Consider the following 26,020-nt stretch of genomic DNA (forward strand, 5'->3'; position numbering starts at 1 on the left):
TTTCATATTTTCAGCTTCATGGGGTTTTAATAGGCCCTTAGAAGCCTGGCCAAGAAATCAAAGTGGAATCTATTTGACATTAAAAAGCAATTAAGTTACAGACCTGTCAAACATGTTGACATTCAGGGTCTGCCTGTTACACTGTCTACTGTGACTGCTACCCACCAGACTCAGCTAATGCTTAAGAGCTATCGGCGTCTGAACTACCTTAACTCTAGGACAATTGTGGCCCAATCATTCCTCAAATTTTCATATCATAAGAAACCCTTCCTCTATTTGTTAGAAACCCAGAAGATGACCCCAATGTTTCAAGTGTCCTGAATCAAATATTTTAACTGCTGAAGAGAGTGGGAAAAAAAACAGCAATAAGTTATCTGGTGGGCTGAGTATCTGCCATGAAAGCTGAAATTTCCTCTACTAAGAAGATATGTCCTGGCATTCACAGACAGCTCTGATCCAAACACATTGATGTCTTCATGTTTTCAGGCTACAATGCCAAATTATCATAGATTGGTCCCCTGTGCCACTTAAAGGTTGTCAGTTTGACACAAGCTAGGGGCATCTGGAAAGAGGAAATCTCAATTGGGAAAATGCCCCCATCCAGATGGTCCTACAGGCAAGGCTTTGGGGGCATTTTATTGATTGATGTGGCCCAGTGCCACCTTTGGGCAGAGGATCCTGGGTTGTATAAGAAAACAAACAGAAAAATCATGGAGACCAAGTCAGAAAGCAACACTCCATGACGTCTGCTTCTGTTTCCTGCCTGAGGTTTCTTGCCTTGAGTTCTTGTTCTGACTTCTCTTAACGATGAACATTAAACTAAAGCTGAAACAATCCTTTCCTCTTCATGGTGCTTTTGATCATGGTCTTTTTTCATAGCAATAGAAAGCACACTGCGACAGTCAAGTGCAAATGACACCAAGTGATTCCTCTGGGTTCCAGAAGCTACATATCCAAGGTCAGGTGCCAGGGCAGGACATGCAAGGAAGAAGCGGGGTGCTCGTGACCTCAGAATGGCACTTCCCTCTCCTAATGCCATCACGTTGGGCCTTAAATTCCAGTGTATGATCTTAAGGAAGAGATAACCACTGAATCCGGAGCATCCCAAAGTCCTCAGCATCATCAGGCATTGTTCTCATTTTTACCTTCAGCTCAAGTAAGAGTCATCTAGAGAGAGAGAGCTCTCAACAAGACAAGTGGAGGCACGTAGGTACTGGAACTCTGTTCATGCCAAGGCCTAAGTCCCATCCCCGTGAAAACATCTTGGGTGAATGTCAATGGAAATTCTTCCTTCTAAAAATGTCTCCAAATTTGGAAGTTGCTATGGTAACTTTTTTTTTTCTTTTCTGTTCATCATCTCCTTTTGAAATCCTCTCTTATATGGGTCTTCCATGGTTTGGACACGATGATTTTACAAGTAACTCTTCTTGTAAGTAAAACTCTTTTCTACTTAAAACATGAGTCATCATAAATAAACTATACCAAATGTCCCCAGTCATTATCTTCATCCTGTTCTTAGGGCTCTGATGTCATTTTTAGAAATGAAGTCAAATGAGATAAATAGGAACTTTTCAAAGGTTGGTCCGATTTCTGCGTGTTCATGGACTATTCCTTTGTGAACTCTCCTTGATAAGGAGATACATGGTCATGGCTACAGCTGTTCCCTGTAGTCCATCACCCCCTCCACTTGCTCTTTCTGGAGTTAACACTCCCCATGGGCCATCTATTTGTAAATTCATAAAGCAGGGCACATGGAATAACTGTACCCTCTTTACCAACCCTTCCTAACTAAATATCTAGTGACCCTATGCAGCTTTCGGGATAGGCAAAAATATTTTCTCTGGAATGTTTCAAATGATAACAATAACAAAAATTTAAAATAAAGAAAATGATCATTAAACTCTAATCAAATTATAAAGATATAAGCACTAAAAAAAAGTAATAAAATTACATGCACTGCATTTTCTTGGTTACCTGACCTGTTCCATCAGAGTAGCATCAAAGAGATTCCACTTAGTGACTAAGCTAACATCATCTGATGTTAATGTCAATGGAAATTCTTCCTTCTAAAAATGTAATAAGTAAGATTGGGAAATAAAACTGCCTTAAGGGGAAAAAAAACCCCAAAATACTATGAGGCCACATCTTTATAGGAACCTTTTATAAAAGAAAGATCACAAAAATAGGACTTAAATCTACTTCAGGCTAGCTCCTCGACAGTTCTGACAGCCTGTGTCTTCATTATTGAGGAAATTTTTTTTCCCTGGTTTGAAATCTCAGGTTCAATGATATATTTCATGACCCAGGCACCCACATCATCACTCAGGATTACTTCCTTACAAAACAAAAATCAAAAGACTGCAAGAGGATTTGATCATGTTCTTAGAGGATGCAAATACAGTCTTTCAGAAAATCTGGGTGGGGTCACACCCCAAACCATCCATAATCAAATCTACACACTAGCAAATTTCTTCTCTCAAGGAGTCACTGAGTAGGAGAGCATAGATAGCTAAGCAACTTGAGTTAATTACCTGGGCCTAGAGTAGGAGCTGAAGAGGCTGAAAGGTCAACTGGAGAGGCCAGGTGCCTAGTGAGGACATGAAGCAAATTCTTGAGGCAATAAATACCATGAAGAGGAGAAACTGACAGCAGACCGATAAGAGGTGTGGAAAGATGTAAAGCCACTGTGAGAGGAACCAACTGGCCAAGTGGAGAAAATGAAGACAGCACTGAGTTTCCAGAGGTACCCAAATTTCAAGAACTTTGCATGTTATTTCACGATACCCTCAAGATAAGCCCTTATTTGTTATTGATGCTGAGGTGAGTTCCTGATCCCCTACGAACAGTGACAATCTGGAGTAGAAAAGTGAATCTGAGAGTCAACAAAAGACACGAAGCCACTGGACCTGCTCGGAAGACTTCTTACACAGTAGGCAATGATCATGCTTCCAAACACTGCTTCTGTCAGTGGCTTACAAGTCACTACTGTATCAAAAAGAGATCTTTTTTTCTGTTTCTAAACCTGGGCTATCCTCACATACTTATCTGATGCAAAGAAAACAGTGGAAGAATAGTCCAACAGAAGAAGTCCTGCAGCTTCCGCTGAAGATCAAGGTTCCATTTCAGAATCAAGGTACCAAGTTTGCAAACTTTTTGGCTTGCAAAGTCCAAGCTACACAGAGAAGCAAACAGTAGATGGTCTCTGGAAAACAGCCCCAGTTATTATCAGCTGACAGAGAAAATTGGTGCCAGCCATAAAAGTTCACCATTTTGGTATCCACTTCAGGCTAGGTTTTAGAAGATTCATCCCCAGCAGCACCTTGTTAGCAATATGGAGACCCTGACTGAGACTCTCCCTTTTGAGCCCACTGAACACAGAGAACCTAGAGAAATGATGGTAAAACATCACTGTGTGAAGCCAGACATCTTCAGTAGATACTCAAGTCAAGTGTAGAACCAGAACAGTCATGCAGTATAGTCTAAGGTGAATTCAAAGCTATATTGAAAAGATCGAGCAGGATTCAGGGTTCAGCTTGGTGGTGGTGCACTTAGTATATATGAAAAGCTGGTTTTGATACCCAATGTTATGGTTTGAATATGAAAAATTCCTAGAAAACTAATTTTTCCGGGGCTTAGTTGCCCACAGTAGACTTCTGGGAAGTGTCTATACCATGATAAATTCAATGATAGATTCTTAGTTAGATAGTGTTACTGGGATGTGGAGAGGCAGTTGAAATTAACAGGTTGAGCTAGTTGGGAAGATTACTGTGGCTATGTGTTTGAATGTATAGTTGGTCTCCAGCATTTTGTTTACTCTCTATTTCCTGTCTACCAGGAAGTAACCAACATTCTTTGACCAAGCCTTGTTGCTAAATCTCTGTTTTGTCACAGATCTAAAATGGGAGCCAAGTGACCTTAGACTGAAGCCTATGAGAGTATGGGACAGTGGGCCAACAATAAACCATGGGACGTTGTCACTGTGACAAAAGCTCCCATTGGTAGCATGGCAGAATGGATTAGGAATGGCAAGAACTCTCGAGGTGGCCTAGGGCCTCAGTGGCTGCTGTAGTCAGACTCCAGTGCATTTCCCTATCCCCTGAGGAAACTGAGCAAGATTACATTCAGTCCTATCCAAAAAGCCAAAGGGAAACACTGTCACAAAATCTAAAATACAGGTACCATAAGCTCAAAAGAGAAGTAAGAGTTTCTGATTATTTTCTTATTTCTGATAATTCTTAAAACTTTGATGTAAAAACTTTTGAAAATAACACTTTTAGTGTGCAAAAGGATGGTCCGACCATGTGCTTACTACTCATCTTGACTTGGAGGCCCTGGGAAACATACTATAGAGACAACGGCGATAAATTTTATTATGAACAGAAAGACACATGACAGGAAGCCAAGATACAGATACCACCAAATCTGTCATTGAAACTTTCCGTATTTAACAAGATCACTTTTAGTTTTGGTACTGAGAACTGAACCCAGACCATGAGTGTGCTAGGTGAGTCCACTACCACAAGGGTGTATCCCATTGTTCTTTTTACTTTTGAACTTTGAGACAAGGTCTCACCAAGTTATTTATACTGGTCTTGAACTCACTCTGTAGGTCAGGTAAGTCTTAGCCCAGCAATTAATTCTCCTTCTTCAACCAAGTAGCTACAATTATAGGTCTAGATCAACTGCTCTGGCAATGAAAATCACTTTGAAGAACAGTTTTGAGTTCGAAGCTGTTTCCTTTATCAAATCTTTAAGAGTCTGATGGCAAAATGCCACGTATTATCAGAGGTCAATGGAGTATGTGAGCGAGCAGAAGGCGTGTCCATTACGTGGTAAGAAGGGAGATATAGAAAATGAAGAAATTATGAGAAATACAAACATCGTATAGAAAGATCTCTTATAAATAGCAAGAGCCACAGTAGGAGAGAGGAAGGAGAGAAAGAAAGAGAAGCAGGAAGAGAGGAAGGAGAGAAAGAAAGAAAAGCAGAAAGAGGAAGCACCTGCTACAGCAAAAGGAGAGGTGGCCTGTGGCAGGACACACTGAAATTTTGAGTTTACTCAACACTGGATATAAGTTAAAATTATAAGAATCTGAAGGAAATAGTCTAGTCTTAGTTAGAAACCTTCTGTTGGTTAACTAACCATGACATACTGTCCTAACTGCAGGAATCTCTATGTAACAGCTCTGTAACTACAAACATCTGTAACAGACATCTGTAACTACAAACATCTGTAAGATAAGCAGCATTACAGCGTGGGGAAGTCATGTTCCCACTTACTGCTCTTTGCTGACAAGCAAGGTCCTGATGGAAAGGCTAAGGCTTAGATCTGGACAGCATTGGGTGCTCCTGTAGCACCAGGCGTGGGCCCAGCATTCAAAAGTAAACATTTACACTTCTGAGGGATATACACTCAGATGTAGCACAGAGTAGAAAGACGCAGCCTTATAGTGAAGAGCTACCTAACTCAAGATAATGGTAACCATGGGGAAGGAGGGAGGGAAGGCCACCAGACAACTACAGAAGGACCCCTAGTTGCACTTTTCCAGTCTGCAATTTTACCATAACCTAGAGTCATACATAGATTCATAACTTTGTATTTCCCACAGTTTTTCATAATAAAAATTAATTTCAACTAAATGTGATATAAAAATGATGGAATAAAAGTTTACCTTAAAAATAGCACCTAGGGTCCTGGGGCCCAGAGAGATAGCTCAGCAGTTAAAAACACCAGCTACTTTTACCAAGGATCCAGGTTCAATTCCCACATGGTGGTTTACTGTTCCCAGGGGAATTGACACTTTCTTCTAGGTGCCACAGGCACCAGTAACACAGTTGGTCCACAGACATACAAAGCAGGTAAAATACCAACAAATAAAATAAGATAACAACAAAACATGTGAAGTTTCTAGGATATCACTGAAATGGTTAAGGGGTTAAGGCACGAACTAGCTAACTAACTAGCTGCCAAGCTTAAGGGCCTAAGTTTGATGACTGGAAGCCAAGTAATGGAAAGAGAGAGAGCCAGTTCTTGTGCTTTGTCCTTTGTCCTCTACACACATGTGCACATGGACACACACACACAAAATAAGTCTATGGCCAGCACAGTGATATACATATGTAATCTTGGCACTCATAGATGAGAAAAGGAGACCTTGAGTTCCAGTCCAGTTTTGGTTACACAGCAAGACCCTATCTCAAAGAAACAACAGCAAAATCAACTAATACACACCTACAAAAGCAGATACAAAATTCATAAACATATGAGAATACAGAAGCCAGGCCTAATGGCCAGGCCTGTAATTCAAGGTACTCAGGAGGCCAAAAGGAGAAGGAGAACAAGTTCAAGGTCTGCCTAGACTACAGCCTGAGTTCAAGGGCAGTCTGGGCAACTTAAGGAGAGCTTGCTTTTGAATTGAAATTAGAAGGGGGAAAGTGGTTGTGAGATACAGTTCAGGGTTGGCATACAATGTCCAAGGCCTTAGGTTCACTCTTTCCCTAGAACCAGAGAAGAAAAAGAAAGGAGAAATTGAAGCAGACAATAGCATGAGGCCCTGACCATTTGCTAGGGAGAGTAACTAGATTACATTTCCTACCTTTCCAGTCATGCTATCCTGTTTGCAGTTGTGCATACGGCCACATGTGTGTGCAGGCACAAGAGTACGTGTATGCACAGGCAATATGGCGCCTGACAGTGAAGCCCAGTGCCTTTCTTAGTCCTGTTGCACCTTCCTTATCAAGGCTGAGTCTTTGGCTAATTTCAGCTAGTTTGGCTGGTCACCTTGCTTTGGAGAATTCCTAGCTCTGCTTCCAATAAGCTGAGATCACAGGAAATCCACAGCTCCCAGCTGGCTTTTACATGGACGTTTCAGATGACAGCTCCAGTCCTCACACTGTGTGGCCAGTATTTTACCCTGTGGGCCATCTCTCTAGCCCTGGCTGTGATATCTTTACCTATCATTTCCAGAACAATCGATGTCATCTTATCAATGACTTTTCCCATGAACGAATACAAACTCACGACGTCACATGCACTCACGTATGTACACATGTGAGCGCACTAAAACAGGGAAATACTGGGGCTGCATTACCACAAGCGCAGTCACTGCCTTTACAAAAACTGTAACAGAATTTTATTTTCTACTGACATAGAAATAATTTTTTCTTTCTTTCTTCCTTCCTTTCTTTCTTTTTCTTTTCTTTCTTTCTTTTTTTAAACTAAGTATGAGCTCTGTAAAATAAGGGGTATTGATACAGTTTTTCTGGTGAATATTAGATTTTCATGCCAGATGCTTTCTTTCCTAAAAGTAATCCTAGGAGCACATCTGTCTTTCCTTACCTGGTATTTAACAGGATCAAAGGAGCAGAGGATCTCAGACTCCTCACCTCCTCACCTAGACTTTAATCCTTAATTCATCTGGATGCACAGAAGAGAAAACGGCTGCAACCCGCACATTATCAGCATTGCGTGCTTTGATTATTTATTTGTTTATTTATTTATTCATTCATTCATTTATTTATTTATTCAGGTAAAGTTACGGCAAGAAAGCGTTCACGACATACTCAGAGCTGGCAGGTAAGTTTCTGGAGTTGCTGGCAGGGCTGTGGTCACATGTCTTTTCCTCTACCAAGTTTACCAACAACATGTCCCCTACCAGGTCATCAGTCACACTGTTTTACAGAAGGAGCCATGACCAACAAGGGAAAGGCTGGAAAGAGAAGGTGCATGTATCTTTTGTGCGAGGGGAGTTTGGGGGGGCTCAAGTTTCTCTCAGAATTCTTGCATCGGTGAGTCTAATTTAAAAATCAGAAAATCTACTCAGAGAAAAACACTACCACAAAGATTTCTTTCTGATCTAAGAGTCTATAAACTCCACTCTCAGCATCTAGCTGAGTTACAAATTATGGTGAAAATATCACTACTATTCACTGTGGATCTATTAGAAAAATGCTCAGGATTCTATGCTAGAACTAATCTCAGTAAGAAATTTAAAATTTCTTTTTTTTTAAAAATTGGATATTTTAATTATTTACATTTCAGATGTTATACCCTTTCCCCATTTCCACCCCCAGAAACTCCCTATCCCATCTCCCCTCCTCCTGTTTCTTTGAGAGTATGCCCCCACCCACTCACTCACTCCCGCCTCCCCACCCTCGAATTCCCTCACACTGGGGCATAAAGTTTCACCTTTGCTCTTTTATGTGAACCAGCTTTAAAAAATGCTATTTTATGAAAATAACAAGAAACAGGATAGGTTTTATTGAGATGCCGATGACTGACTCCCTCCAAATGGCTGACCACGTCCATTCTTCTGAGACAAGTGAATACATGAGATGGCCAAGCACTGGGAAGATGTCGGTTACAAGCCAACCATCTCTGCCTATTCTCCCTGTAGGCAAAACCACTGTAAAGCAGAGATGGCTTTGTTCTAAGGAAGGAACAGCTTTGGTTGACGTGAGGGAAAAGTCAGCCATGTGTGCTAACACTCAGCACTAACGCACCACGGTGAGCTCCCAGGGACTTAAAAGTCAACGCCCAGCGATGCTTGGCTGAGCTAAAGCAAGAAACTGCTCATGTGACACGAGGTCACAGAACCCTTTGTGCTCTTAATCACACAGATCAGCCCATAGAACTCATGACTTTCGATGGTGTACACCAGCTCTGAAAGGGAGAAACCTCAAAAAAAATCCTAGGAGGGATGCTGCTATAATGTACACACAGACACACAGACACACACACACACACACACACACACACACACACACACACACACACAGAGGCATGCAAACATCCATTTTACGCCCTCCTCGCTTCTTTGCTCCCTACGTGACTGCTGAACTGAACTTAAAACACTTCTTAAAGCCTTGGCAAATGTGGGGAGGGGCGCAAAACCAGAGATGAACTTCAGAGGCTGCCTGTGAGGTAAAGGGTGGCAAACCTCATTTCACAGATATTTTAAGTAGCTGTAAAGCCCAAGTGGCTCCAATTTTAAGCCTGTGTTTAGATCAAGCTTGAAAGGGGCTGCATCTCTTCACAATAGCTAGGCACCACTTGTGATGCCAATCTGTGCTCTGTGTTTGAAATGGGCCACCGTACTTGGAAACAAGACCACCTACAGAGGGGCACCTTGACAATGCATGCCACAGCCAATCTCCTCAGCATCGAAATGCATGCACAGGCATCAAGGAAAAAAAAAAAAAAACATCCCCAGGCTCCGTGCCATGATGGTGGCCTGACTAGAGTCATAGAACCCATTTTAAATTCTTACATTATTCTAATATCAAGTGTCTACGAAGTTTAAAACTGTAACCTACAAAATACAAAATAAAACTTCCAGCTTTCCCTGACTGGAGTACCCTGCTGTGGCAAGGTTCTTTGCAACTGGGCTTTCAAGGACTGGGCTAGCCTTAGCCTAGGAAGATATAAGATATTCAATATCTTAGCCTCACTGCAAAATTCTGAAGGACTGGGCTAGATCCAGCCTGTGGAAGCACCTATGTAAATGTTAGAAAACAAGCTGGATGGGTGGGTGGCTCAACAGGTAAAGCAGATAGCGCTCTTCCAGAGGGTCCCAGCTCAGTTCCCAGCAAACACCTCAGGCTGCTCACAAATGTTTGTTAATCCAGCTCCAGAAAACATAACTCTTTACTTGGGCATGAACACATTTGATATACATTCACAAGCACACACACACTAATTAACTAATTAATTAATTAATTAATTAAAAATAGAAATCCTTGCCACTCGAATGGCTCAAGATGAAGTTAAGAGGAAGGACTTCTGAACTCTGGTTATTACAGCGCATCCTTTGCACTGAGGACATAAAGGAGCCCCTTTTCCATCCTCAATGCTCCTAGAGTTACAGAACCAGGGACCCTACCTGGCCACTTCTGACAGGTCAGTGATCAAACAAAGAGTCAGGCGGCAGTCAAATTCCATCCTCTCTTGAAGTTACCAGGAACAAGGACTCCTGGCAGTTTCTACATTCAACATGAGGCAAGACCATGAGCCTTTTCCACAAAAGCATTTCAGGTGTCGGCCCAACTTCTACACTCAATGGTTTTCAAGGAGAAAAAGAAAAAAAAAATGTGTGTATTTGCTGCCTGACCAGTCCAATTTAAAAAAAAAAGAAGAAAAATGTGACTTCATGTTTTCTTATATGAAAAGTTACTTGAGATTAGTGAATGAATATACCGATATTGTACTGCCTGGGTGATCAAAGTCTGTTTACTTAATGAACCTTATCTTTAAATGGCTCCAGCCTTTGTACAAGAGTTAATTTTCCTGAAGTATTTGCATTCACATGGACAAACTGGCCCATGAGACAGAGGCAGACAATGTTCTTCTGAGCTTTAGAACAAGATGCAGTTTGCTCACCCATATCCCAAAGCAATCAGTCCACACATATCTGACAAGGCAGAACACTTTCAGCCAGCTGTTTCTCAGCCTTTCTCCCCCAAATCATTGGAGCTGGAATGTTCGTGGTCACTAGCAAGACAGAGCAAAGCAGAGAGCTGGAACAGCTGACTTCAAGCTACAGACTTTCCTGCTTGACCCAGCAGAGGTTGCCACGAGAAACAAGATACTACAAGGAAAATTCAGAAAGGGATGATAAAAGGTCTTTCAAGGGCCAAACACCTCCTTGGCAAATGAACTGACTACAGAACTGACTCCAAGCAGTGAGAAATGTTAACAGGCATGAATGAAGAAAAGGCAGAAAGATTAGCAGTCCACCCTTCACCTCAGGAAACACAGCCTGTTTAGGAAACACTGGCCTTGTACAGGACCTGCAGTCAAACAGACACTTTAGTATATACACTTGCTGTTCATGGCAGTGATACATAAATGAAGAATGTCTTTCCAATATAGAAATTGAGAAAAGGTACTTACACAGCCTCCAGCAAAAATCTCTGCCAAAAGTGGGACGGAACCATCTTTGTGCATAAATTTATCTCTCACAAAATCATTCACCTTAAAGAGAAATATTTATAGAAGCTGATGAAAAATATAAAGAAAGTCATTAAACATATATAAATATACATCTATCTATATATGTTATTTTTTTCTCAGCTGTTTACCTAAATTAATGGATCTTCAAATAATCTAAGAGATACTTTTAATAGCATAGAGGTAGTTTTTAATTCATATTTTTAGAAGCATATATATATACATATATATATATATGCCTGATATAGAAAAATTCAAAGAAAGATGGCCTAAAGAAGTAAAAATTTATAGATGTCCTGCAATTATAGAAGCATGAAAGGTAGACATATTGATAGTACAGATGAAAACATACATTTTGTAAATTAGAAACTGTCTTCTAAGTTGTAATTAAAGTCATATTAAGTCTTCTAACAAAATTTAATTTAAAATAGCACTCCTCAATGAAACAAATTTAGGCTGCTTAGTGGTTTTTGTGTTTTTCTTTTTCGGCTTAGTAGATATTTGGTATCTAGACCTTCCTCAGGGTGGTAGAGAGAGCAAGGGATCAGCAGTTAACAGTGTCTTATGTTTTCTTAGAAGATCCTAGTTGAATACCCAGCACCAACGTCAAGGGACTTCTAAGCGCCTATAATCCCAGCTCTGGGATAAGCCAAAACTCTCTTCTTGCTTCCAAGGCTACCTGCACACAGCTGTCATACAGTCACAGACATACGCATAAAACATTGAGCATAATATTCTCTGGATGAGGAAGCACTACAAGCAATTTTAAGACATAACGATTATATCATTTGGGCAGATACAAGCCAGAGATTAGCTATGTCACAGTCATGTCATAAAGTGAGACAAGAAGCATTTCAGAGACCAAGACTACACAGTCTCATCTAAAGCCAGAGTTTGACTTTCTAGGGCTCCGGGCCTTAGGGATGTGTGTCTATGCACTCCACAGACACTAAGATGGGTACCAACCACGTGAAGGTGAGCTAGCTGGTGGACAAATGTCAACTAGAACCCAGAGCTCTCAGTACTTGGCTTAGAGTGCTCCCAGGATACATCCTAAACATGTACTCCATCAGCACTGAGAATAAGAGCCGGAAGACATAGTCACAAGTCCCTGAGCTGACTCAGCATTCTGGGTCTCTGACTCATGAATTGTGAGACCACGGGTAGGCTACTTGAACGCTATAAGCCTCACTTACTGTGTGTACTGAGTGAATCACACCTTGGACTGACAGGGTAAGATGACACATGTCAAGTGCCTACTATGGTAGGCATTGTAGGAACTTCACTGACGCTGCTGCTAGGATGAGAAGCCATGGGTGCAGCCACCTGCAATCGTCTCTATACTCAGGACATTTTAGGATGTTTACTGCTACACGGAGAACAAGGAGAAGCTCTGTGTGCTGACTGCTCTGACCATCAAATTCATTAGCATGGTGGAAGGACCACAAACCTGCCGCATCCTAAAAGAATACCTGCTAGACTGTTGAGTCTGTGTAAATTCCCTTAATAAGGAGCCCCGATTCAAAGACTTACTGTAAGTTTTATGGCCTTCTCCGGGGCGACTCCCAGTAACTGTGGCAGCAAACCTAAAAATCAACAAGAAGCAGAGGTGTATTAAATAAATTAGCATTAACTACACAAATCAACAGCTCTGCAGAGGGGATCACCACTTGAAAACTGGGGCAATCTCTGCTGCAATTTTCTGCTATTACCTTTAATGAGAACACTTGTGACGGAATTTAAGAACCAGCTTCTAATAGCCACATCAGCCCCGAGTAAATTCTCTTCCACATTCTGGACCATTTGCACATCAGGTAAGTCAACAGTGTTAGTAATACAGGAAACCTCATTATCTCAGGAAGCTTGCTCCTTCCCCTCTGCCTCCTTCTAACACCCTTCCCAGACCCACTAAATGCTCACAGTGCAGTCATTCAGTCACTAAACAACCATAACTCGGCGATGAGCACCAACAAATAAGGGGCATGATCTTATGAAGGGAAAGGCCTTTCTGGAACTTGACAACTGGAGAACACTAAATTCTAAGTGGAGAATAGAGCAGGCAAAGAAAACAAGGGAGAGTGAGCCCTGTGTGCTCTAGAAATGAGAAGAGCATGGGCCTAGCCCATAAGGAGTAAATGAGAGTGGTCCAGGTGGGCACCAGATGCTGTTTACATCAGAGGCCAGGAGACTCATCCTACTCATCATTCTGTTAGCTGTATGTATGTATGTATGTATGTATGTACGTATGTATGTATATGTATACATACACATATATACATACATACATATATATGTGTATGTATACACACACACACACACACACACACACGCATACACACACTCACACTTTTCCTTTTCTTGTCCTTTTATAGGCTTTCACTATGTATTTCTGGATAGCTTTAAACTCTCTATGTTGACCAGGCTGGCCATGAATTCATACAGATCTCCCTGCCTCTGTCTCACAAGTGCTAGGACTAAAGGTGCATGCCACTATGCCTGACACAAATTTATAGTTTTAAAAAACTACTATAGCCACTTTGTGTGGAGATAGTGTAAAGTGTGTGTGTGTGTGTGTGTGTGTGTACATGTACATGCATGTAGCTGTGTCTCAGGAAGGGAAACTGAGGAAAAAACAATGGAACACAGGACAGTGCTCCAGTTCTTTTCAGCATGAACAGCTGGGTTGAACTGAGGAGGTTTGAGGCAACACATGAATTCTGTTGGGGCCTCAGATTGGATTTGCAGCTTGAGAAGGAATGGCCTTTGACAAGACAGAGTAGCTCTGCTTTTCTAAACCAAAATTCAAGCTCTTTTTATTTGTTCTTTCTAACAGAATAAATAAGTAAAAATCAAAGATAAACTTTCCCTTGGAAACACGCCTAGTTGCCCTGGAGCCTGTGTCATTCTTCTCTCCTTAAGGGTTTCATGTTCGCCGGGCATTGGTGGCACACACCTTTAATCCCAGCACTTGGGAGGCAGAGGTAGGTGGATTTCTGAGTTCGAGGCCAGCCTGGTCTACAGAGTGAGTTCCAGGACAGCCAGGGCTACACAGAGAAACCTTGTCTCGAAAAACAAAAAAACAAACAAACAAAAAAGGGCTTCATGTTGACCTTAGTCCACAAGTCACAAACATAAACTCCACTAGCATCCCCTTCAGAGGGACAATATGATCACATACACTCTTAAAGGTATAGCCTGAGGTTAGAGCTTGCAGCCTGTCAGCTGTATGCCTCCAAATCTGTACATGTGCTTGATTGAGTAGTCCAAGTTTTCAAACATAATCCATCCATGCTCTTTGCCAAGACAGAACAGCACATCTGACCGCCTTGGTCCTCTTTGTGGTGTCTATTTAAGACAGGCGACACTCTATTCTTTAAACAGAATCTATGTATCCAATTGCCAAGGGACCCGCCCTACCCTATGACAGACATCAACAGACCAGTGCCCTGTATTGGCTTTCATTTTACCATCCCGTTGGCATCTTCACAGCAGAAATAAGCTGCCTGTTTAGTTCATGGTAATAACGGGGGATGGGACCGACCCGAACACCCCGTAACAACTTCATGTTTTAGGAAAAAGGAGAGAAAGTCCATTTCACTGTGGAACTAAACGATGAGGATGGTGACATTAACGAAGACTGAAGACACACTATGTTCCAAGCACCATTTGAGGTCTCTATTATCCCATTTAATCCTCATAAGCACCCTTGGAGAGAGAAAACTAGGGTTTGCAGAGGTTACGTAATGTGTTTGCTAAGTGGCGAGCTGATGTCAAACCTACGTTCTTTCTAGCCAAGAGCTTATACTAGTAGACAACACTCAATTGCCACAGGGTTAATAAGTATCTCCTACTCAGCCTCTGCAGCTCCCTGACATAACCTGCTGGGGTCCTCCAGCCTTTGAATTTCTAACACATTCTCCACATGGCTATATTTTTCAGATCTGACTCTATTCCTGGGGTTTCTGCTAAGAAGATAATATGCAGGCTACTAAAAGCTAAGTAAGCAGTCGGTGACTTAGCAGCCTGAACTCTGTGAATGGGAACTGGGCCATCAAGGAGCTCTCTCCAGAAACAGGACTCACTGTTCTCTGAGGTAATGCACCCCAATTTGCACAGGAGCAGAAAATGAAAAGATGTCTCAAACGGTGAGGGAAAATGGCCGGTTAGATGCTAGGCATGCGCTAAGGCCACAAGGAGGCAGAATCCATAAATAAGCCAAGGAACTGGGTTGGTGGAGTGAAGAGAGTGTGAGGCAAAAAGTACGGGAAAAAGGCAAAACAGTCTAAAGAAAGCAGAGCACCTAGATGGTAGAGACCGCCAGAGCACCTTATGAACCCACAGACCCAGGCAGACTCCAGGCTAACTGTTGCCCTTGGCTTGCTGGAAGATTTTGCCTTTACTCGGTGTGGTGGTTTGAAGAAGCGTAAACCCCATAGACTCATGTGTTTGAATGCTTGTCCCATAGGGAGTGGCACTATTAGGAGAGTGGCCTTGTGGGAGAAAGTGTGTCACTGTGAAGGTGGGCTTTGAGGTCTCTATGCTGAAGCTCTACCCACTGTTGAATTAGTCTTCTCCTTGCTCCTCTTGGATCAAGATGTAGAACTCTCAGTGCCTCTAGCACCATGTCTGTCTGCTTGTCTACCAAAGTACACATCCAAAATATCAAGATTCCGGCCCTTTCAGAGTCAGCAAGATGACTGGAGATGGTGAAAGAATCACAGATCTAATAACAATGATGCTATTTAGGGCATTTACTACACACTGGGTATTACATCTGGTGTTTTATGTAAATTAATACAATTAAGTCACATGACAATCTTTCTCGGTGCAACACTACCACCACCATGGTCCTCCCCCCTCATCTTCCTCCTTCTCATCTCTCAAACCGTGAAAAATATGAGGCTGACTTCCCAGGAGCTGCAGGTCCCCTGTCTGTTGGATCAAGAACACAGTTCACCTGGGCAGTCTTGCTCAGGGATGTCTACTCAACTGGTTAGTGCATGGCTTCACACTTTGGTGCTATACTAAGGAGCATAGAACAAATTCCGTAGACACATGAGGTGGCTTTTAAGACGAAGAGCAAGGTGTATGAAGAAGTTCTAGAGGCAGTTAGAGGGTCTCTGTCAAGGTCGGAGGTATTAAAAAAGAGTAATAAACAGAGATCACAAGTTTCCCTTTAAATGAAGACCTCTGGAAAAACAAACAAACAAACAAACAAACAAGCTACACATCCATTCCAAAGACCTGGGTTGGGTTCTGGTGCTCAGCAAGGAAGTGGGAAGGAGCTAATCTTAACCATTCTTGTTCTTAACTCTCCTATGGCTCCACAGAAAAGGACAGGTTATAATATGAGGCTACAGACAGGCCTTGACACTATCACCTTTGAGCAAAGGTCTCCTGAAGGAAGCATAAAGTGCCAGACTGTGAAAAGTACAGGGGTGGGAATTCCAATAATTCTTCTTGTGCGTAGTTCCCAGAGAAGGAGGGGAAGATGGCTTAGTGAGCCTCCAGCTTCCATCGCAGTTACAGCACCTCATCACAACCACACTTAAAGCTCAAGAACAGATGTGTTTGACATCTGGGTAACTCAGCAGAAAAAGCCGGTTTCTAATATAAGATGTCTCTGGTGGTCCCCCCAGAAATTCATTTTAAACCACTCTGAACAGAAACGGGACGTGGTGTGTGTGTGTGTGTGTGTGTGTGTGTGTGTGTGTTGTTTCTAACTTGTCAAAACAGCAGTTCATTTTCCAATTGCCTCAGATGAAATTTATTAGTGCGGTTACTTCTCTAATCTTCTCTTCTTTGTTTAGCTCCAACAGCACACATGGCAATTCTTCCCTGGCACATTTTACCAGAAGGCTGCTAATGCGAGAAAAGATTTACAAGGCACAGAATTAATGCAGTATTTTCTCTTCAGATTTCACGGGCTGAAAATATAAATCACACTGGTTCTTCTCCCTTAAAGCAGCCAATGAGAACGGAGCTAGAGCGGAGGACACTGAGTTCTCACTGAGAGCCTGAGCTTCACACAGCATCCCAAAATGAGGTTCCTTTGAGCTCAACTAGAGACCAACTACACTGTCATGTACCAAAGAACTTTTCATGAATACATAAAAAAATTACACAATTCGTAGGATTTCAGAGTTGACAAAGACTGGGAAAAAGTTTATTATCAACCCAAGCCCAATTAAAGCTTATTTATTCTTCAGAGTTGGTAGCAGCTGAATACCAAGGCATAAACTTTAGGATAGACAGATCTGATTACAATTCTGGGTTTGTACCTCTTCCTAGTTGAGATGTCATTATAACATTTGGCCTCAAAGTCTGAGTTTTTCATTGGTAAAGCAAAAATGCTAGTTACTATCTACTGTTTACGTTGAAAATTCAGAGAACAAACATTTACAAAGCACAAGATCCTCTTCCTCTTTTATATATTCAAACCCAGTATTCTTTCCGTCTTTTCAAGCTGTAGCCTTGCCTTGCTTCTGATTTCTAAGAGGCAATCCAGGTGTGAGGAATGCTTTTCCTCAGAAGTAGGTAAGGAATACAACACTATTCACAGGACATCATGCCCGCCCTTGGAAGAGCTCTCCTTAATCAGGGGCACCTGAACTGAACATCTAGATGGCCCCAACTGAAAAAAAAAAAAGCACAGGAATAAGACAAATCTTCAATTGTTTATTTTATGTAAAAGTAAAATCTTTTATTTAAATATTTAAGCACTTCTTGACTTCTGCTGGTAAGCAGTTGTTTGCAATGTAGTGTCTTCTGGGTGGCAGAGGAGTCATGTGATTGAGGCCATGGGTCTGAGGCCCCCCACTTCAAGGTTTGACTCCCAACTGTTATTTATTGGCTGATAAGTTGTCCGTAAGTGAACGCATCTTTTTGAACCTTCGTTTTTTACCCCTTCCTCCATGAGAAAGATCACGGTTGCCCCTTCTTAGGCTAGTTATGAGGATAAAATGAATTTATACAAATCTTCAGAATAGTGCCAAGCACACAGTAAATGCTTCTGAGGTGGACTTTAATCGTCATTATCACTACCATCATAACAATGCTGAACATTTTATTTTCTCTCCCCTTTCTTCATGGGAAACAGACTCCACATAGAGGCTAAGCAGCCTGTTCCACAGCACGGTCTGCAGCAATACGCTCATGCTTGTTCCTGTTCAGTGCCAACTCCCACACGAGGCTCTATCTATGCTTTTTATACTCAGCTTTTCTTGCTAGTAAACACACTGTTCAAACTTTATAGAGGGTGCCCTTCATGCAACAAAACTGGGTAGATGACGTCACACCTACTCTGATACTCATGAGTACCAGGCTCTCTGGAGAAGCCAGTGATCAGAGGTCGGGCTGATCATGCATGGAAATCTGTGGCCAATGCAAGTGCTGTTCTAACCGTGCTACACAAGTCAAGCAGGTCCATCAAAGCAACAGGGTCTCTAACAAGGAAGAAACTCAAAACCTAAAGGTTAAAACAAAATCAAGGCATGGGCGCTCAGCCCTGAGAAAGGTGGTGAGGCCTACACACAACAGGATGGAAAGTATGCAGGGTGGAATTTGGTGAGGAAAATGAATACACGTGACACCCCTAAGCCCTTTGAGCCCAGTGGCAACCCTCTTGTGTTGTCTTACCCTCCTGACCTCGCAGAGGAGGCCACTACACTTGTTCCCAAGTCCCCAGAGAGCACCCCCTTGCTTTGAAAATGAGATTAACCCCTACTCTGCGGCTACCATCCCTGCATGTAGCCTGCCTTACAGCTTTTACTCTCATTCCTTTCTCTCCACAGCAGTTCAAGCATTCCATCTTCCCTCCTCCTCAAAGCATTGTTACCTGCTTCTGACTCAAACTGCCCCAGGCAGCAGGCTCTCCCACCTTCCCAAACACACGATCCTGTTTCAAAGCCTCACTGCAGTCCTGTTGTCCACAGGCTCACAGGCTCTGCAGTGGCTAGATTATGAGTCCAAGAAAGGGGAGGGAGAAGCAGTTGGGGTTTCCACACCTGTTTCCAGGGTCCCATGCTTTATTAGAATCTTTGACCACAGTCTACAGTATGGTCCAGCATTCTTTTGGGAATCTAAGTATTACAACATAAATATGAATGGCACCAATAAAGGTCTAGAAAAAAACAACTGGTCTTTTGATGCTTCTATTTTGTTTGGGGCTTCCCAGAAGTAAAGACTGTTAGGAAGTGTCAAACAGTCTTCTTTACTCTAGTAACTTTCCAGATGCTGGCCATTTAGTATCTAAACTATGAGGTTTAATCTGTTTCCATCTGAACAAGGACAGCAGCTGCTCAAAGACTACAAACAGCTCCAGAAGTTTTAAACAAATTTGTCATTAATTTTTCCTTCAGGTTCCAAAAATTTGTCATCCTCCCAAATTTGCTGAGCTCATCACTATTCCTATCCAGTGCTCTCAGCCCCACCCCACCCCCTTCTCACCAACCTCAGTTCAAGTGTATGTTACCTCAGTGTCTGCCAAAAGCTTCCTGTGCTCCCTAAACTTTGGAGTGTCCAAGTTTTTTTGCTCACCCTTGGTTTCCTACAATCAAATATCTGTTCTTTGAGTTTTACAATTTAACATCATAGATGAAAACTTGAAGAAACAGGGCAGGAAAAATTAGACCCAAAGTAGCCCATTCTGCACAAAATGAACATTCCACCGGACAAGAGTGGACACATGACTCAAGGCAGTTCACAGAGTAACTGTGGTGCTTCAAAGATGTAGTGTTACTAAAGAATGCCAAGAAGAGTTATGAAAACATCAATGGCTTTATTTTACCCTGAAGATTTCTGGATCTATTTTTATCCACAAGAGCTAAATATGAAGGAGGGCTTTCATGAGAACCCTACAGAATCTAGATTCGGCCATAATCTATAACAAGAGACTTGGTTTAAACCAGCTAGCTGCCTGCCAACTTTCTTTCTAGAACATGTGCAGATCAACGGCTTCCTGAAATATCACCCTAGCATCCTCTAGATGTCACCTTGAGAACATGCCAGGATGGAGGACGACTGCTTTGAACCACAAAAACAACCTGAAATAAACAGTTCTGAAATTCAGCACACAGGATTCAACAGGCTGACTGGAAAATGGTTTATATTTGTAGAGAATAATTTTATTTTATTTGTCAATAAATACTTATCCCAATTAAGGTATGGCTCATAAAATGACCTAGTTTGCTTTCCTGGGATTTTATTTCTTTTTTTTTTTTTTATTTCAAAAACAAATTTTAGGGATCTCACGCCAATCAATAGAAACAGGAATCCTTTAAGAAATGTTTCTGATGTACTCTGATTTCTCTTGAATATATTCCCTGTCCCCAAAGTCCTCCCAATGTCTAAGGCATCTCAGGTTACCACCTGGGCACAGAAAAGAGGACGGTGCTATAAGTTCAGAAGCAGCAATTAGTTGTTTCTGGAACGTTAAGAACATTTGATTATGGATGACTACCCAGCAATTGTTTCTCTTAGCCCAGCTCAGATTCTGGCAGGCCAATGAGTGACTTGATTTACTCAAGCAGTTCACTCAAACCAAGGGAACTGTCAGGGAATTCATTCAAGTTTCAAACACCTTTGAGTGAGTTAAATCGGTCTGGAAACCCGGGAGGAAACAAAGGTTTTTAGAGTGACTTTGGGGAATCCTGGATTATCTACTTAGCCCTAAGGGTGACATGTTCAAAATTTACAAAAATACCTGAGGAGTCATTTTCTGGTAAAGAAAGTCACCTCCCCTGCAGAGGGGTTTGAAGCCAGAGTCATTGGACTCCTGAGGGGATCCTTTCCAGCAAGCAAGAGTTGTATAAGAAAACCACAGCGATCCTGGGGATGGAGCGACAGGGCCCTACACTGGGCACAAAGAGTGAGTACTCATGAGTTCACAATGTTTGCTTTCTCAACTCCCAAAGGGACTCCACTGCACTCTACTGCTGGCACTCAGCCTTCCTGGTGACCACCGGCAGTGACTCCGATGTGTGCTCTGATTACTGCCTGGTAACATGCCATGCTCTGTGCAGATGCTGCCAGTTGAAGAAGAAAAAGCCCTAAAGCACCGCTCCTTCACTCGAGATTGACTGGGAACTCCTTCTAAATACAAAACCACCTTCCTGTGTTCCTGATGTACGAAATGCAGCAGGGGGGTATTAAGCTTAGAATAAAAACACATGATGAAGAAATGCCTCCTTCGACAGTGTTTGCCACTGTCAAAGTAGCAAACATATGCAGTTTGTGAGGGCATATGCAGACAGAGTTTCAAACAGGCTAGAAACCTCATTTGCAACAAAGTCTCAAATTATCCTATTTAGGAACCATAATGGAGAAAAATTTTATCTCGTGCAAAATGTGAGAGAGTGCTCAATATTTGATAGCTCCTCTATAAATCAGAAATGCTCCAGTATTTCAACTACTGTCAGTACGGAGTCTTATGGGCAGAAAGTTTATATTCTCCAAGTTGAAATTTGACCACTGTCCTCTACAATTATAAATCTTCAAAAGCCAATTCCATTACATTTAAAGAGAAATGTAAGGAGAGCTGCAAGAGGATTTGTTGTACATATAAAATGAGTTCGTACATAGAGGCCAAGTCTCAGAAATACTTGTCTTTTTATCCCTATGATTTTTCTTTTTAATAGTGGGTTAGCTCCGGTTTTGTTGATCTCTCTCCCAATGACACATACTTAGGGACACACCGTGATCGTGTACAATGAACTCAAGAGCACTCGTCCCTCAGCAACCCAGAACAGAAATACATTTTCAGGGCATATTGTCTTTATTGGTCATTGTCTACCATCTCTTTGCTTAGGAACTAAAATAAAGATAGGAACTAAGCAAGAGTTTTATTATAGTCACCTTTTTTTTCTTTTAAAATCCACCCTCTCACAAAGATAAGCAAGAGGAAGAAAAAAACAAAACCATAGGTGAGTCCCTGTGCTAATCTTCATAAATTCCCATTTAATTTATCACCACGACAAACAGCTTCAGTCCCTGCCCTGAGGGTTCTCACACCCGAAGCAGGTTAGATAAATGGCTATTTATGAACCTGGAAACAGATGAGAGCTGTCTCTTGGTACCTGAAATGAGCTATCTCTCTCTATGCTAGCTCACTCTCTTGTCTGGAAGTTAAAAGGAGTGTGTCTCTTCTCTCCGAATCCCCAGCTCAATCCTCAAGAGGGATGAACTGTTTTTTACACATTTTGTCATTCAACACAAGGACCCCATGAGCTCTTCTGCCCACGGGGTCAAAAGGTGAGGTCACACAGAGAAAGATCTAGATATAACCAAGAATCAGATTCTGCCAGGTGTAGTCACAGAAGAGAGAAAGGACTGAAACATTAAAAGCAAGTCTACGCAGGCAAATGGAAGCCTAATGCTGTTAGGCAGGGATCTCAAAACTTGAAAGGCATCCTTGCCATTAATTTCAATACCACGAAAGCCCGTAAAAGTAGTACAAGAAGCAACATCAAGACTTGAATATCTACACACACTAGAGGTTCAAAATTTAAAAGAAAAACAAACAAACAAAAACATAGAAGTCAGTCATCTGGTCATTTTTGCCTGAGTTACTTACTGTAAAAGCACTCATTGTGACATTAACCTTGTACTACATAGAAGCCATTTTATTTGAAAGGTTGTTGTCACCAAAGAGGAAAAGCATTTCAAATGGAAGGTGGTGACCCTACAGGGGTCATCATTAATCACCTGGGGGTCAAAGACCTTCAAAATTGTAATAGGAGGCAGGGGGCAAGGGAAAGAAGGGAGAGAAAAGATCAAAAGGCCTTTGATGAGGGTTATCTACCTACACAATAGCACCTGTGGAATGGAGGTCTCTGCAGTTGGAAGCCTCCCAGCTTCTAAGGTGACAGGGTTTCTGTTCATTAACTCAGTTCACCTTGGAGACTAGAGTCAGCAGATGGCAGAAGAGGCCTAGTGGTCTCTGGCAGCTGTCACTTTCATTGTGCCTCAGTGGAGCACAAGACACTATTTTGTTTTCCAAGACTAAGCTCTACGAAAGGAGGGAAAAGCTATAGCTGGGGAAACAGCAGCAGCCTGACATCAAGCTCCTTGCAATTCTGCACTTTAGCTTATGAAAACACACAGATCTGCCCTTCGCCAAAGGCAAGCATAGACAGGAGGTTGAGGAGTGAGGCTGTGTTTCCTCAGGTGAAGCCAACAGACTAGAAGGTCTGTGGGATTGTCAGTTTGATGATGTGGCTACTCTTTGCTCCTGTTAACACTGTTTAATGAACCTTCCATGTCAAAGACTCAGGTGGACTGGCTATTGTAATGTGTGAATCCAATCCTTTCACACGAAGGGAGGAGGCAACTAATTCAGGATGAGGAGGGCAAGAGAGGTTCCAGGGTACACTTGGTTATTGGCCTGACAGGGTTTTCCTAATGCAGCGGTTTTTACACTACCTCTACTAGGGTCACTTCAAGACCTTCAGTGGGTGCTTAACCTTAGACAGTCCTAACCTTGGATGTTCTGCTCTTTCTTATATGTATAAACTTAGGGTAAAGTGGACATCTTTACGACATCTAGGGTGAACAACAATAACATGAACCAAACAACCGTAACTATGTAATTAAAGGCATATGAACGTGGTCTCTCTCAAAGTAGCGCAGTCTATTGTCCTGACTCTTCCTATAATAAATAATGCAAGCTGATACAATGCCTTGGTGATGGGAGGGAAAGAGAGGAGTGGCTGAGAGATGCAGCATTAAGATGCAATTGACCCGCTGGGCAGTGGTGGCACACGCCTTTAATCCCAGCACTTGGGAGGAAGAGACAGGCGGATTACTGAGTTCGAGGCCAGCCTGGTCTACAGAGTGAATTCCAGGACAGCCAGGGCTACACAGAGAAACCCTGTCTCGAAAAAAAACCAACCAACCAAACAAACAAACAAACAAAAAAAGATGCAACTGACCAGAAGAGACTTAGGTAAAACAATGGCTGTATTCTGGAGCAGAACCATGGGCAAGTTCACAGACTCGTACACTATTCACAATTTGTGAGTTGCTCATTTCTGGAATTTTCTAGTCTGTATTTTTAGAACATGGCTGACCATGAATAACTGAATCCATGGAAAGTGACGCTCTGGGATTGGGGATCACGGGACATTCCAGGAGACTCAGAACTCTGAAGCAAGCTGTGTCTTGTTCCTAGGATACCTCTCCCTGGTAGACGGGGAGTGGAATACGTCAAGAACACAAACAAGGAGCCTTTCAAAACTCACTAAAAATGTGTATAAAAATAATTTATTATTTTAAGAAATCAAACACACAACAAGGCAATAGAAATGGCTTTCAGACTATGGGCTGTTTTGATTAGCCATGCCCTTGATGCCTACAGCCTACACCCATTAGCATGGATAATCGAGAATCCGCTGGATTTCCATTTGAACACAGGCTTTCTAATTCATGTCAGGCACTGAGATGGGAAAGCAAACCTTTGGCTATGATTCCATCTGCACGAACCTCTGTGCAGCTCTGAGGGCTGGCCCACCCCGTGCCACACTCACCTCTGTACAGTCCGAAGAAGCCCTCATAACGCAGCACTTTCTTAAAGCAGTCGAAGCTGTTTTTATACATGAGCTCTCCCACAAAAGAGCCAGTCGATCGCTGGTTCTGCATTCGAGTCTTTACAAGATCGATAGGGTACACGGCAGTGGCTCCGACGGCTGAAATGAAGGGATATCATTAGCTCAGCCAGAATTAAGGTGATTTGGGTGAAAGAAAGAGGTGGATAAAAAATCAAAGAAAGGACTGAAAACAGAAGTACTTTTTATGCATAGATCTACTGAACTACCCTTGAATATTCTTAATTTTTATTCAATTGTCCCCTGACAAAAGGATACCACTAGAATTTAAATTAACAGTGTAAGCAGGGATGGCTAACCTCACCAAGGGGAGTGAAATTTGTCACTTGTAGAATGGTAATCACACCCAAGTGTAGGAAATGTTCCCTTGGCTCTGGTCCCACCTAACAGACACAGGTTGATAACTGACTTGGGGAACAAGCACCGAAAGCAGCGAGGTGGAAGATCAGAGAAAGACCGAAGAAACAACAAAGGTAATGCTGATCCATGACTAACCTCCAGCAATAGAACCCAGTCCAAACCTGTAGGCTGACTCTGCCAGCTGCAGGAGAAAGGGCCGAGCGGCGTCACCCGAGGCCTTCTGCTTCACGCACACCGTAAGCAGGAAGTGAGCAAGCCGAGAAAAGAAGAGAAATGTGGACGGTCACTTAAAGTATCACTCGCTGGACTCTAAGTCTGATATAACTACAGAAAGGAGAACTTGATTCAAGTCTCTCAATTTCTTACGAATGAAAGCATTTGCGTGACTGAAATCATACTGGGACACTCAAAATCACCACGTGAAAAATAACGTTATAACCGATTTTTCAAATGTTCAATTCTCAGAGTGATCATGAAAATAAGTGTAAAAAAATACCAAGGAGACATCGCTCTTGAGTCATCACACTGGCTCAGCTTTTTGTTTGAATTCTGTCTTTGTTTTAAATGATTAATACTCGGATCACTGAGAATGATTAAAATGTTATTCTCAAACTCACTGTTAAGCCAAATATGAGCTTTTGAAACTCTAATGACATATACCTAACCCATGCAATTGAATTTAATCTCTGATGCTGCAATTCTTACTTAAAGTTACTTGAGAATAACAGTGAAACCATAGGGAAAAAGGAATTGGCTCTTCAAAAGCAGCACTCAGTGCAAAATATTCTGGAGCTACACTAAATGACCAATAAGAGAGGCTTAAAATTCTGTACTGGTGAGCACAGAGGCACACACCTTTACTCCCAGTGCTTAGGAGGCAGAGGCAGATTTCTGTGAGATCTGGGCCAACCTGATTTACATAGCAAAGCCAAGCAAACCAGGACTACACAGAGATCCTGTCTCAAAATTAAATAATAAATAAATAAAATACTATCACTTTTAAAACAAACGTACATCATTTAAAATGGTATTCTCAAAGATCAGATGTGGGTAAAGAAAAATGTCCCCCAAACTCTTCTTTTATAAAGAAAAGGTAATGAGTGGGAAAGATG

The 26,020-nt window shown here is 42.0% G+C and overlaps 1 protein-coding gene across 2 annotated transcripts in view; it reads right to left on the reverse strand.

Moving 5' to 3' along the window:
- Slc25a13 (solute carrier family 25 member 13) overlaps positions 1-26,020 on the reverse strand; it is a 168,843-nt gene that overhangs the window by 41,440 nt on the left and 101,383 nt on the right. Inside the window, exons 10-13 of one of the 2 annotated variants that reach the window (XM_028779172.1) lie at positions 25,044-25,128; positions 24,471-24,629; positions 12,481-12,533; positions 10,891-10,971 (exon numbers count right to left, since the gene is read on the reverse strand). In XM_028779172.1, the coding sequence (XP_028635005.1) occupies positions 10,891-10,971; positions 12,481-12,533; positions 24,471-24,629; positions 25,044-25,128 (378 nt within the window). Of the gene's footprint in view, positions 1-10,890; positions 10,972-12,480; positions 12,534-24,470; positions 24,630-25,043; positions 25,132-26,020 lie in introns of both variants that reach the window. The other variant, XM_028779170.1, reaches the window with a different exon arrangement.

This window comes from Grammomys surdaster, unplaced genomic scaffold (genome assembly GCF_004785775.1).
Source record: "Grammomys surdaster isolate TR1022 unplaced genomic scaffold, NIH_TR_1.0 345, whole genome shotgun sequence".
NCBI lineage: Eukaryota > Metazoa > Chordata > Mammalia > Rodentia > Muridae > Grammomys > Grammomys surdaster.